Source organism: Propithecus coquereli, unplaced genomic scaffold (genome assembly GCF_000956105.1).
Source record: "Propithecus coquereli isolate 6110/MARCELLA unplaced genomic scaffold, Pcoq_1.0 Scaffold68, whole genome shotgun sequence".
Taxonomy (NCBI): domain Eukaryota; kingdom Metazoa; phylum Chordata; class Mammalia; order Primates; family Indriidae; genus Propithecus; species Propithecus coquereli.
The window spans coordinates 2,790,737-2,805,259 of NW_012152840.1; the positions used below are offsets into that span (position 1 = coordinate 2,790,737).

Here is a 14,523-nt window from a genome sequence, read left to right on the forward strand (position 1 = left end):
ACTACCCTTTCTTCTAAAAATTCTCTGGAGTTAAGGAAAGGGCTTATATACAATCACTGAGCACATATCCTCCTTTCTACCTTAACATGGTCTTAAGACACACAGAAAGATTGCTTACTTTGCTCAGAAAATAAAAACCACACACGTGGGTTATTAAAAGCTCTTTATCCCTTTAAATTTTTTTTTTCTCTTTCATTTGCCCTTCTTATTTCCAGGATCATTTTATTTGATTCTAAATACTTCAATTAAACAACAAATATTCGTTTTCCTGGAGATTGAGTAAGACAGGGTTCATTCCTTCAGGAATTGTCACATTTCCTTTAATTTTCAGCTCATTTGCTTGTCTTTCCTAAGATTTTCTCTCTCCATTAATTCCATTGCACATAACATCTGCTGCTCTTGCTATGCACTCTTAAATTGAAAGTTTCATCATACTACCCAATGGTCCTTCATTTTAGTGTCATTTCACTGAAAGCAAAATTGAGTGGATTACAACAAAAGCCACAGTCATTCAAAACTCAAGGGGAAGACATGCTTCTGAGACTGTGTTGTGCCACTTCAAAAGAGCTTGCAAAAGCCCTAACATTGGGGCAAGATGGGCCAGGGTCATATTTTATGACTTTAAAAGAAGACTACATTCCCAACTCCACCAAATAAAGCATCATTCATGCCTGCTATACAAGATAATTTGAGGAAGAAAAAGTTGCTTTGGCATCTTTCAACTTTTGACAATCATCCTAAGTCCCTTCCTCTACTCCTCCATGTCCCCTTTGTGTCCCTTTTCCTGACCACCTCTCTTTCTCCAAACAATCTCAGAAACTTTTTGGTAGGCCACTATTTTCCAGTTTGGGGCTGGGAAATGGACTCTGGCCCACACCTCCAACCTCTGGGAAGCTTTAGAGGCTTCAAATCCCTAAAACTCCTCTGAAATTTAAATTCTTTCTGAAAATAGGAAAAAAGAGTGGCATCCACTGTAACCTTTTCGTTACAACCTGGACTTTCTAAGGCCTCTTCTTGAAACAGGCTTTAGGGATACTCTAGTTAGTCATCATTGGCTTGGTTTCAAAGATGATCTACCAGAACATGACAAGTCAGAATGATTTCCCTGAGACCATGATGTAGTTCTCTTGAAGCTGATATCGGAACAAAAGTGACCAACTGGCTGAGGACTCCAATAATGATAAATAGGACTTATTAAGCACTGGATAATCACAATATGCTTACATTCGAGAAAGTAACACCAAAAACATCTCTGTCTATACCTGTCCTTCCCCAACTCTCCCTCAAATTGAGTGATGGTCATGAAATCAAGAGAGGGAGCATTATTCATCTTTTCATTTAATTCATTCAGCAAATATCTATAAAGTAGCCACTGTGTGCAGACTTTTGCCAAAGAGAAAGGCAGTGTCTGGGGGGTAATGGTCGCAGTACTTACCAATGTACCAGATATGTGGTCTTCATGTGCCTCTCCTCGTGCACCAAATTAAGCAAAATAGATCAGGAATCCACTACTGAAGCTCCCAATGCTATCCATCCCATCCTACCCCAAAGTAACCTGCCCTATGAATTGTATTTCCTTTTCAATATTTTATTAGATGAATCAAAATTATAGTCAAATTTCTATAAAAAGTAAGTTTATTATATTTTCAGTTGTTACCTTAATAGTTTCTTGCTAATATTATTTAAAAAATAGAAATGAAGTTCAATATTACCTGGACAAATTGTAAAAGGGGCTAAAACTGTAGATCAAAATCAGTAGACAATATATTGTGATGTACATAGGGACTCATCAGACAATGGAAGGAAACACACTAGCTAGTAGCAAAGAAAGAGGAAGGGAATTGGGCTACTGATGATAAGGTCGATACTAGGAGACAAAGTCCACATGCAGGAGGCTGAGTATCCAAAGAAAGAAATTAATTCTTTGATTTCTTCTGTATTGATCAGATGTTTATCAAAGAACCATAGTCTATTTTGCCCAGAACATTTTGAAAGTTCGTGAAGAAAAAAAGTAGATAGGGTACAAGCGTTAATTTATTAATAACATATGGAAAATATGGTGGTAAGAAAAAGTTAAGTCATATATGAAAAGTCTTAATTTAAAATTTCAAGTTTCTGAAGGACTCTTGTAAGAGGATGAATCTCATTTCAGAATTATTAAAAATTAAATTGGAAAACAGGCTGCCTTGGAATTGATATTTTAAAATCTACAAAAAAATAGAACTTTTCCATCTGTCATGGGAAGGGACCTATAAATAAATATGTGCATATGTATTTTTATCTATCTATAGACACAAAGGTACCTACACATTTGTTGCACATGTGTCTACTCTTCCAGCCTCCCCCACCCTAATATACATTAATAATGATAGAGGAAGTACAGTGAAAAGCTACAAAATAGACACAGTAAAATCTTACCAATCTTGCTTAATTACAGGGTGGATATTTCTGGATTAGTAAACAACTGCCAAAAAATTCAAAGAAATTAAATCAGTTGTATTCCACTCAAGTTCTATATGTAACCACTATTTATGAAGTAATTACAAGGAGCTATCTTGATGGTTGTAGAGATGCTTATGGAAAGTATTTCTCATTAAAAACAGATATTTACTCCAGCAAATAGAATGGGGGGAAAAGTACTTAGAATAATCTGCATTATCTGCTGCAGGTGAACTATGCCCCTTGTGATCTTATTTACATTATGAATAAAATTAATTTATCACAAATTTTAATATAGTCGAGGCTGAGTGAGTTTTCTATGTTTTTAAAACTAGTTAACAAATCAATAGTTTGACAGGGTCTGCAACAAAGAAAATGAAAAATTAAAAATTAAAATACTGAAGCAAAGTGAAACCAGAATGTATTCACAAGTACATAAAAATTAACTTCACATAGGTAGTCAATAAACAGGTGAAAACATTAAATGATAGCTATAAAAGTGTGTGATATCTTTACCTAAAATGTCATGGCATAGCACATATGATACGTAGAGTACCACGAATAAAAAACTTGGTAGTTGGGTAGTTGTTTTTCCCCCTGCGATGCAATTCCAGATTAGAGTTACGTTTTTTCTCCATAGACCAATAAAGAGCTTCAAAGAAAAGGGCGGGCGGGCTATGGTACAATAAGAATTGGACAGCAGTGTCAATTAGCACACGAAATGATGAAAGAGAATAGAATAATATCAAAATTTCTTGTATCATCAATCACTGCAAACGTGTCAGCAAGCATGAGGCCATCGCCTCCTGTCAATACAGCCGACTAGACAATCTGGGTAAGGGTGGGAGGACTGCACAAACACAGCTATCAACACATCTTTTTCTGTCTCAGAAGAATAAAATTCTGAGACAAATTCTTGGAGCAAATGGAAATTTATCCAAATGAAAATCAAATGATAAATGCCCAGAGAATATTGTTTCTTTGGAATTCTTTCAATTCTTTAGTTTAACCAGCTGGAATAGATTTTCAAGTAGCATTCTGTTCAGCCTTTTGAAATGAAGGACTGTCCTGTTAATTGGAAAGCTATATTTCCTCAAAGATGAAGACAATGCTCTTGGCTTAGTGACTCTTTAAAAAAAAAAAAAAAAAAGGCATTTGGTGGATATTGACCATAAACAGGTTCCAGATACAAAACATGTATTTCAAGCATAAAAGAATGAACTGTCAGCCTACACACCTAACTAAATAAAACTGGGGAAAATTCAAATACAGGTTTTATTCTCAACTCTACATGAAAATTCACTATCACTATGCTCCTTCATGAGAGGACTATGTAAAGATAAAAAAAATAAAAAACCGTTAACTTTGAGAATCCAATATTGATCATATAACTGCCGTTTCTAATTTTCTGAGGCAAATGAATTAGGTAAGTCAACACATTTAAGTGTTCTTTATTGTGTTGCCCGAGTATGTGTTATTGGGGCTAAAAGAAGCATGATAGTCAACTTGGAAAGATCTAGGGCAAGAAAATAAAAATTCATAGGAAGAAGAATTCTTTTGAAAACATACTTTCAAAGCAATCTGTACTGTAGGCAGTACTCTCAACTTAATTGTTGATTAGTGATATATTAAATAAAGTTACATTTACACCTTAAATCAGACGAGATAATTTATCACAAACAATGTGAAAAGTTTTAAAAAATTAATTATACTGAAGTCCCGAATAAATAATTTTTCCAGACTTCTTAAAGGAGTCACTGGATAGATGGACTGAATGATAATCATGTGTTCTGGTTTAAAATAATTTTATAGGAAAACTTACAGGTGATACTATTTATGTACTTTTAGTCTGGCAATATATATAAAATAAGAATTTTCAAATAGGCGTTTCACTATTATTTTTAATATTTAAATTGCTGAGAGAACTTTTTAAAGGGTGATAGGAAAGAAATATTTGACATAAACATTCCATAGACTCACACATATTCTCGAGCTTGAGATAAAAGTTGCTAGTCTAAAGCAGCAGGGGGCGCCACCAGGCGTGGGTGTGAGAAAGAAGACAGGGTAGAGAATGAATGTTACAAAAAAAGATGAACACATCAATTCATTTTTGAAATAATCATTAATGCTTTGAGAAGACTAAGCCCAAACTGAAAATCTGAGGTAGGAGACTTGACAATGTTACTAAGGCAAGCATTAATGGTCTTGGAATATTAGAGACCAGCCACACAACTGTCTAAATTTCTGAAGATAAGCAAGAAAAGCCCAATATTATAAGTTCATAAACAGTATATAAAATAACCAAAATATCCTATGAAAGGTTTTCTTTTTCTTAAAGGAGCAATAATATTCATTTCACAAGCTAATCACAAAATTCATGGCAAAAGTCATGAACAAAATTTGATTGGATTTGATAGATGAAATTTACCAACACAGCCCTTTGACATCGAGTGAAAATCAGAATAAATTTACATGCTCATCCCATAGATAAAATTGTTTAAGACCCAGGATCTGGTTTAAAACACGTTATGCAAACATGCTTTGGTAAAAGGGTCATGGAAATTTCTGTCAGGACATAAAGCCAAAATTTGAAATTTCAAATTTGAACCTTCAATGGATAATAAAATTATTTAAACAACAGAGAAAAAAATATGTAAAAGCCTACTAACAATGGTCAGTTTATGAGGAAAGCATTTGTTTTGACAAAAGGAAGTTTATTATGCTTAAAGCAGACTATGAAAGCATAGATTCTAAAATATTGTGATTATTGATATTTATGATATGTCTGCCACAGGATGTGAAATGATTTATAATAGGACTGTTTTCAAACCTCAGCAGGACTTTTAAAATTTAAATCCATATCGTTTGTCTTTCTCTTTCTCAGTAGTAAGTATAACAAAGTATAAAAATGTCTGATCATTTTGCTAGGGTTTCAAAAAGTGTAATGGTGATAGTTTAAGAGTAAAACGAAGTTTCTAAGTTAGATATAAATGAGTTATGAATAATTTTCAATTTACACATATATCATACCTCTATATGTTGAAGAGAGTGGAAATACTAAAAAATAGATAGACTCGTAGCAATAAAAAAGAAGAGAATAGAGAATGAGGTAACTGAACCGTGCTGACACAAAACCTCTTTTCCAAATGCTGTTAGATTCTGAGTTAGTTTCTGATAAGCAACATGCTGCCCACAAAATTCAAATTTTAAGAGGTTAAATAAGCACATCCCAAATCTTTATTTTTATAAAAATCCTCTGTTTTAAAAAGTCAATCCACACTTGGGCACTTTCCTTGTCTCAGTGTTTATACTCAGTAGTTTAAGTGTGAAATAAAACAAGGATGGCAGGTCACATTGTGCTCTGTTGACAAATAATGTGGAAGCAGAAGTGTTCCGTGGTTAGGAGCCACTGTTGTCCTCATCTGTAAAATGGGAGTTAGAACAGAGCTTAAAGGACACAGTACTCTTAGTCTGCCTGTTACAGAGAAATGTTTGTTGAATTTTGGTTATCATTACTCTAACTATTTTTAAAAACAGACTGCCCAGGTCATCTTCACCTTGATTATTGCACCAGGATCCTAACTGGGAGCTGAGGACACAGAGAGAGGAAATGTAAATAGCCTCGCCTAGGAAGAAGGTTGGAAGATTGGGGAAGGTTTCCCTGAAGGGGGTAATGTGGCCAGAGAATTAAATAGTAACTCCTGAGTTAGGGCAAGGGATGCTACAAACTGCATTCTAGGTAAAAGCATCAAATATATGGGATCAGTATACAATATGGGGAGACAAGTGCAGGGGTGACTGCGAAGACAAGTATGAAGCCAGTAAAGAGGGTGGGCAGGCAGGGGCATGTCACAGTGGACAAGAACCTTGAGTGCCATATTAAGAACTTGAGAGTATCTGCTTTCACCTCCTAAAATTTACATTCGGTGCCTTACCACCAGTGTACAGGATGCACCACAGAACATGATACAAATAAACAACATCTCTTAAATTGGCCCTTTTCAAATGGTAGTAAGATGCTGTTTCAATCTTAATATATTATAATGATCACAGCAAGATAAATGAATCCAAGGTAATATCCCAAATTAACAGCATTTAGTAGAGTATATAATAAGATGTCGAATAATTAATGAGAACATCTTAGAAGTTCATAGAAGAGCAATTGAATTTACTCATGTGTAAACCCACAGAATAGGTAAATCAGGGAGCTTTAAATTTCAGTTTGAAGAAATTAAGTGTCTACCTACTTATCAAAAAGAAAAGGACATCCATTCTTTGATATTTTGCTTTACTTATTGTAAATTCCTAGGTTAAAATTATAGCAAGGGGAATAAATTTTTCTGTTTTATTAAAGCACAAAAGACTAAAGGTTTGGTTACATTTCTCATGTCAGTTCTACTTGGTAATCATATGGCTAAGAAGGAAATTTGGTTTTGGTGGTTTTCAGCTGTGTTCTTCATCACCATCACTGGGTCAAGCTGTCCTGTGCTTATGTAGCCCACAGTTCAAAGACATTTAAATGAGAATCTACGTAATAGATTACAATTGCTTTTAAAGGGAAAAAGAAAAAGTTGTACTGCAGCAATTCCCCTTCCTTACAAATTTTCCTCGTAATATCTTACTTAAAAAGAACAAAAAGCTGGAATTTCCATTCTCTATGCATAAAAATCAGATCGAACTATAGATTCAAAAATCATCAGATTTACCTCTTTTTCACACATTTATGTTTTTTAGAAGATGTAAAGCCATAGGCTTCCAACTGAATTTCATTCCACACCAAATAAAAAGACCTAGCAATAAATTTTATCTTTTTAATGTAATATTTATTCAATTACTTTAAGTCATAGAATCAGTGATATTTAGTTTCGGTCTACAATAAAGGATACACTTTTAGCTCTTTAGGAAAAATTATAACCTAGTTTGTCTTGGGATGTGGAGCTACTTAAAGCTCAATGGCTCCCCTTAGTGGCACCTTGTAAGAAATTCACAAAGAAGCAGGCTTTTGTGAAAACCCATGGACAGATTTTATCTAAACATCAAGAAAATAGCTAACTGATATTTATAATTTAAGTAATTCTCAATAAATGAATTAGATTTTTGATTATAGGGAGAACAACTCTTTTATTCATAACCTCATTGCATTTAAAAGGTATTAAACATGTTCTATGGTTTGTATTTTCACTTGGAAGGTAAATATGCAATATGTAACTTAGCAAAAATAATTCAGGATCATTTTCTTGTCTCTTTGTTATTCTTACATGAATATTCTTTTTAGTTCGTATCTGTATTTGGACAAGTTTTAGAAAAACAATCTGAAACTAATTTTCATTTTATATCTGGGTACCTATTTCAAAAGTGCCGTATTAGAAAACTTACCTTAAAAATTAGTAGCTACAGTAACACAAAAACATATTTGATATCCATTAGGAAAAATTAAAGAAACAAATGAGTAACTATATGATCTGAATAAATTTTCAGAGTATATATTTAAGGAAATTGGGTCTTCTATTGCTCTACAGCTCTAGTTCTTACATGTGGCTACACATCAAAATAAATTGGGGATGAGTGAATTAGTTATTAACTTCAGATTCTTTGGCCCCTCATAGGAACTATTGAATCATAATTTCCAGGGATAGGACCTAGGAATCTCTGTATTTTTAAATCATCTAAGTTTGGGAACCTGGTCTGTAGAAGACCCTATAAAAAACTATGTATGTTTGTATTAATAGAACATAATTTCAGAATCCCAAAAATGTCAATTACCTACTCAATTATAAGATACTAGTTTGCAACCAAGTCATAAATAATATATGGTTTTATAGGCTACATAGAAATTTTACTCTTTCAAAAATTAAGGCTCAAAAATAAATACCAGCCATTGACTACACTCCCTCTATGGCTTTTATTACTTAGAAATTTTCTGAAATAGGAAATAAGGTCATGTTTCAGAATATCCTATTGCTTTTTTTCTAAACTAGTCACAGAAATATTCAACCTCTGCCCTGCTCTCAGGTTCTATACTTGCTCTTCTCCAGTTTTCTGGTCCTCAGGACAAACTCCCAACATGGCAATTGAGTCCTGCATATCTTTCCAGCTTCTCTGGGTAATATCCTATATATAGACTCTGATCAAACTAAGGAAGTCGACTTTCAGTGCCCCAGATTCACCACGTCCTTGCATGCCTTCATGCCGTCAACATATTGTTCACTGCCTGACATGCCCTTCTTCCCTCATCAGCCTGGCAAACTCTCGGTCATTCTTTTAGGCTTAGCGCAAGCATCACCCCATCTGGGGAATCTTTTTCAATGTCTATTTGCAGACTTCAGTGCTTTCCCACTGTGCTCCCAACAGGACCTTGGGCATACCTCTATTTTAGCATTAGCCTGTAACTAAAGTTATTGCCAGTCTCCGTACCTCACTTGTATCCCAGGTTTTATCACATTTTGGGCACAGAGTAGGGGCTTAAATTCATGTGATGAGTTAAAAATATTAGCTTTGTCTCATGATTGACATATGACAGGCACTGCACCAAGTGCTCTACAAGCACCTCATTTAGTCCTTACAAAGTTTAGCAAGCAGTAGTGGTTATTCGTATTTTAAATATCACACAATTAATCCTGAGAAACATCAACAACTTGCCAAAGGTCACACAACTAGCTGGTGACAGATGTAGAATTGGAACACAGTGTTTTTCTCCCCTAACAATAGTGTTCTTAAATGTCACACCACTGTGCTTTCCTGCAAGGGCTCAGATTGTACTTGACTGCTAATAGCAATTTCTCTTTGATGGTTTCTACCCAAACACCCTCATAGGTGGAACACTGATGGAAGATGAACATTCTTTTAATCATTAGAACGCTCCATGACCCAGTTCAGAGACGTGTATACATGTGCACATGTACACGTACACACACACCTCCAGTGAATGACAAAGCACACACATATATGTTAGACTGTTATAACTGAAATTCTTAGTTTTCCAAATTGCAAAAAAACAAAAAGTCGAAAAATAAGTATTAACCACATCAATGAAAAGTCACTAGAATAAAACAAAAGAAGTCTCCTTTAAAAAAAACCTTACAAAATTATTTCAAATTGCACGTGATTTTAATCGACCACAGCCACTCTTCTGCATTTCTATTTTATTTCTTGGACAAGAGCAAAATATATTTATGCAAAAGGGTAGTTAGCGTTTCCAACCACTAACACATGGCCTGTAAAAAATAATATTCCCATTTTTCTATTGTGCAATAACCCTCTGTTGGGCAGCAACAATGTATAATGTGCTAGTTTCCTGTTACTTTACTAGAGCTTCCCCTTTCACTCACCACCCAGACTAGTTATTCCTTGGATAATGAAGCTATAGTACTGAGTTTCAAGCTACTTCCAAAAATGTTTCTGCCTGTCTTAGGAAATAATCATATCAGTTTGCTAATAAGCGGAAGTGCGCTGCAAGTTGAGTAGTTGTCACAAGTGGCTAAAAAACATATAAATCAATCTGTGACTAAGGAAGAAACAATATATTTCTTATGTGTCCAAAACATTATGGTTGGGATCACAGCTGTAAGATGTTGGACCATCATCAAGAGAACAATGTCAAACATTAGACTTCTGGATGATTTCCATAAAAATAACATTTTGTTTGGGGTCAGTAGTTTTTATGGAACTTTGGAATGATTTTTGCTGACTTTTTTTTTTTTGGAGTTGAACACCTCCAAAATGCTCCTCAATATGGAAATATTATGTAATCCAACCTTTGTAGCCATCTCCTTCTGAAAACCAGGCACATATCATGAAAACCAGTATTTCTCTCTTTCAGTTTGTGAAGCTTTACAAAATTTATGTTGAGGAAGGTAAATTTACTCTTCAGTTTGTCCTTGTTTAGTTACTGCATTCAAGTCAGCACTTTAAATGTGTAGTCATTAAATCCAGCATGAAAAGAAGGCCCTGGATTCCTTCTGTAAAAATTTTATCAACCCAGCAATATTCTTTTAGGTGAAAAGAATAACGGAATTGGCAAATCAGTGTACAAGTAGTTCAGCTTAGGCATAATAGTTGACTAATATTTTTTTGTTAATCTATATATACCCCAAACAATTTGATATTTGCTTCACCCTGGGCTGAATTCTCATTTTTGTTAACTGTCCTTTTAGAGTCCAAAATTTGGAGATGTGTTATGTTGAGCCCAACAAGGCAAATTTTCATAAAGCAACTGGAATATTTTGTAAATATAGTCTCATGACAAAGCTAGTTGTGGCATAAAATCATTAATCCAAGGAGACTTTATTGGCCTAGTATACCTATGCAGTATTAATAATACCACTCCCTAGGATTCTGTAACCAGAGCGCAAGAAAATGAAAGCCAAACCACGGAATTCAATATTTGCAGCCTGTTTCAGGACATGAAAATATTTTGGTTCTCTCATGCAAATAATTTCTCCAAAATACTCTTGTCCAAAGTGACTTCTTTTTTTTTTTTTGGAGACGAAGTCTCGCTCTCCTGCCTGGGCTAGAGTGTCATGGCATCAGCCCTAGCTCACAGCAACCTCAAATTCCTGGGCTCAAGTGATCCTCCTACCTCACCACAATGCCCAGCTAACATTTTCTATTTTTTAGTAGAGCTGGGGTCTCACTCTGGCTCAGGCTGGTCTAGAACTCCTGATCTCAAGCAATCCTCCTGCCTCAGCCTCCCAGAGTGCTAGGATTTCAGGTGTGAGCCACCGTGCCTGGACCAAAGTGACTTATTGTAAGCAGACTAATTTCAAATTTTACGTGGCTCACTTTGCAGGGATATGCATTCAAAATTTGTCCCTTATCAGGGAGTAGTTGGCTCCTAGTTTTCATTTATTATGATATTGATTTGAATCTAAGTAATTTCTCACTGGGATATATGGGTTAATGAATGTTACTAAAACCATGCATTCGGAAATTGTTTTAACTATAGATTATATGTATATAATGTTTACATGATAATAAAACATCCAGTTAATTCACTATTTAGAAATAAAGGAAAATAAGCCATCCAATTTGGTTCCAGGCTATCCACTTTGATCAAATTGCTCTTTTCCTCTAAAACTCTCAGCAGTTTTTCAATGTCAGCAGAATAAAATTCAGTTCTCCCCCCTGGCTCCACGTTGGCTACAACATGCCTTCCCATATCAAAACCCTTAAAGTCATGTTGATTCCACTTTTAAAAATTCCTCATAGCATGAGTCTGAATTAAATCTATGCTTCAAACCTAGCTCAAGGTCAGAGGTCTCCATGGAATCCAATATACATCTAAAAAATATCTACTTATTTAATTTATAGAGACACAAAATTCCTGCCCTCATAGCTTGCACCATAGGGTCATTGATAAGTTATAGTCATCACCACCCTGTATATAGAGAAATTGCAATGCAAATTATTTTCAACATACAAATATTTGTGCTAAAATAAAGTTATCCTAGTATTCATCATGAACTATTATTTCCATATTTGTTATATAAATCAATTTTCTTCTATTAGATGGCATGCAAATAACCTGATAGATTGCAAATATGTATTTGCTACTTGGAAATATTTGAATACTAAAATGGTCCCTTAAGTAGGAGCCAGATAAAATATACATATTAATAAAGTTTTTAAATGGCAAGGAATCTATTTAAAACTTGCTGTTAAATATGTATAACTATCATATAAAATAAATTCCAAACTTATAAGAATAGAACTCTCTAGAGTTCAAGATATCATATATTAGATGGCATGCAAATAACCTGATAGATTGCAAATATGTATTTGCTACTTGGAAATATTTGAATACTAAAATGGTGCCTTAAGTAGGAGCCAGATAAAATATACATATTAATAAAGTTTTTAAATGGCAAGGAATCTATTTAAAACTTACTGTTAAATATGTATAACTATCATATAAAATAAATTCCAAACTTATAAGAATAGAACTCTCTAGAGTTCAAGATATCATATATTAGTTGCTTTATTATATTGTATGCGTTTCATGTTTACATTGTTTAGAATATAACACAGTATCACAGACTTAGTATCACAGACTTAATAAAGAGTAGCTGAATGAATGATTTAAATAGTAGATATTTGGTGTCTTATTGTTATGGTATGCAACCTAAGAAAAATTTAAGTCATTTTTTAAAACTTAGAATAAACAAATAGAACATTATTGAATATAATTTTTAAAGGAGTATCCTTTCATTTCAGGAAAAAAAGGAAGGGAGAGGAAAAGAAAAAAACTTAATAAAGAAGAAAGTAAAGAAGCAGTACCTGACAGCAAAGGTCTGGAATCCAGCAGAGAAACTCCAGAACAACGAGAAAACAAAGACAAACAGCAGCAGAAGAAGAGAAAAGTCCAAGACAAACAACAGAAATCGGTATCAGTCAGCACTGTACACTAGAGGGTCCCATGAGATTTTTGTAAACTCATGATGCTGCTATCTCAACCAGATGCCCAGGACAGGTGCTCTAGCCATTAGGACCACAAATGGACAACGTATCTATTACTGCTCTGTCTAAACAACATTCCAAATAGTTGCTATATTCTTCATACAAGCATAGTTAACAACAAAGAGCCAAAAGTTCAAAGAAGGGATACTTTCAAATGGTTATCCTATGTGCTTCTGTGCATTTTTAAAGACAAGAAATTTTGTACATAATTATCACTAGGCTAAAAGATGTAACAACATAGTGATGGCATTTGGAGAAGAAACATCTTTTCTTCATAAAAATACGTTTTCAAGCTGTTGTTTTAAGAAGCAAAAGATAATTCTGCAAATTCAAAGATGCAATATCCCTTCAAAACACTAAGAGATCAGAGGAGAGAAACATCGTTCAAAGGACAGTGTTGTTTTGTCCAGGAGATCTAGAGAGTGCTCAGAATTAGGGCCTGGCATTTGGAACTGTAGGATTTATCATCACAGAGACAACTGTTTTAAAATTAGTTCCACTGCCCTCATCCCATACTTTTGCAAGAAACATGAGAGTACATATCAGAGTTAAATAATATGTATGGGATTGGAGAAAGGCAAAATGTGGAAGAAATCATAGAGTTGGAGATTACTTTTGTGCTTTACAAAACTGTGAAGGGTTGTGATCACCTGGAACAGGTCTCCAATCTATGTCAGCACTGTGTGGTTCAGCCTCTGCTGCCCCTTGGATTATACAAGTCTGTAAACATGTGCCTATAAGTTACTTCCAAAAAAAATCACTTATTAAAAGAAAATTCTGATTTCATAGAAAACAAAACATAGAGCAAGGAGAATATAACATGTTTGCAAAGTCATGCATTTTCTTTCTCTCTCAGTGAGGGAAATACAATTTTATTACCTGCTTAATTGTCCACCTGGAACTAAAAGAGATACTACTTTCTAACAAGGTGTATCTAGTAGGGGAGAAAGCCACCACAATAAATATATTTGTTAATAGTTTTTAAAGTTTTGTTCACTTTGTTTTGTTGTTTGTTTTATTTGGAAATTGTCACTCTTAGAGACTCATGAATTAGGAAAGAGAATTCTGCTAAATCAGAGAAGCTGTGTCCTATGTAATTCAGAATATATCACATCTCTCAGTGTTCGCTTTTTGAATCCTCCTTTATCTGAGCTGATGGCGACTTACTTCTATTAGGAGATATTTATTCAACTTTCTTATTGAATCAACAATATTCTAGAGATGGGCTTCCCTAAATGATTTCACTGCACCTCCTTCATTGCTTAGAAATGAGCATCTTTTCTTGTATGTCAGTTCCTTCTGCATCTTCAACATTTAGCCTTTTCTTCTCCATATTTTCTCAGTCTGTGGATCTCTTTGGGGGATTGAAGTCACCCTAGCTGAAGGCCTCACCAGTGTTTCACAGAGGACACAGCCAGCCCAATACAGGAGGAGGCATCTCTGAGTGTGCAGCACAGAATCTCATGACACAACTTAACCTTCCTGTTGTAATGGAAGGACACCTGGCTGCTCTTCCCACCATGCTTCCTAGCCCTCTCAAGATCACTGCTTTCTGAAGAATTTGCAGTGAATCTGGCTTCTGGATTGCTGTCTCTGGGCACCTTTTCTCCACCAACTGTCATGCTCATG

General features: G+C 34.7%; 1 protein-coding gene across 1 annotated transcript in view; it reads left to right on the forward strand.

The window, feature by feature from the left end:
• The window catches only part of RSPO3 (R-spondin 3), a 47,059-nt gene extending 33,182 nt beyond the window's left edge, over positions 1–13,877 (forward strand). The window contains exon 4 of the mRNA XM_012660810.1: positions 12,652–13,877. Coding sequence (XP_012516264.1) covers positions 12,652–12,845 — 194 coding nt within the window. The 3' untranslated portion in view covers positions 12,846–13,877. The remainder of the gene's footprint in view (positions 1–12,651) is intronic.
• The last annotated feature ends 646 nt before the right edge of the window (positions 13,878–14,523 follow it).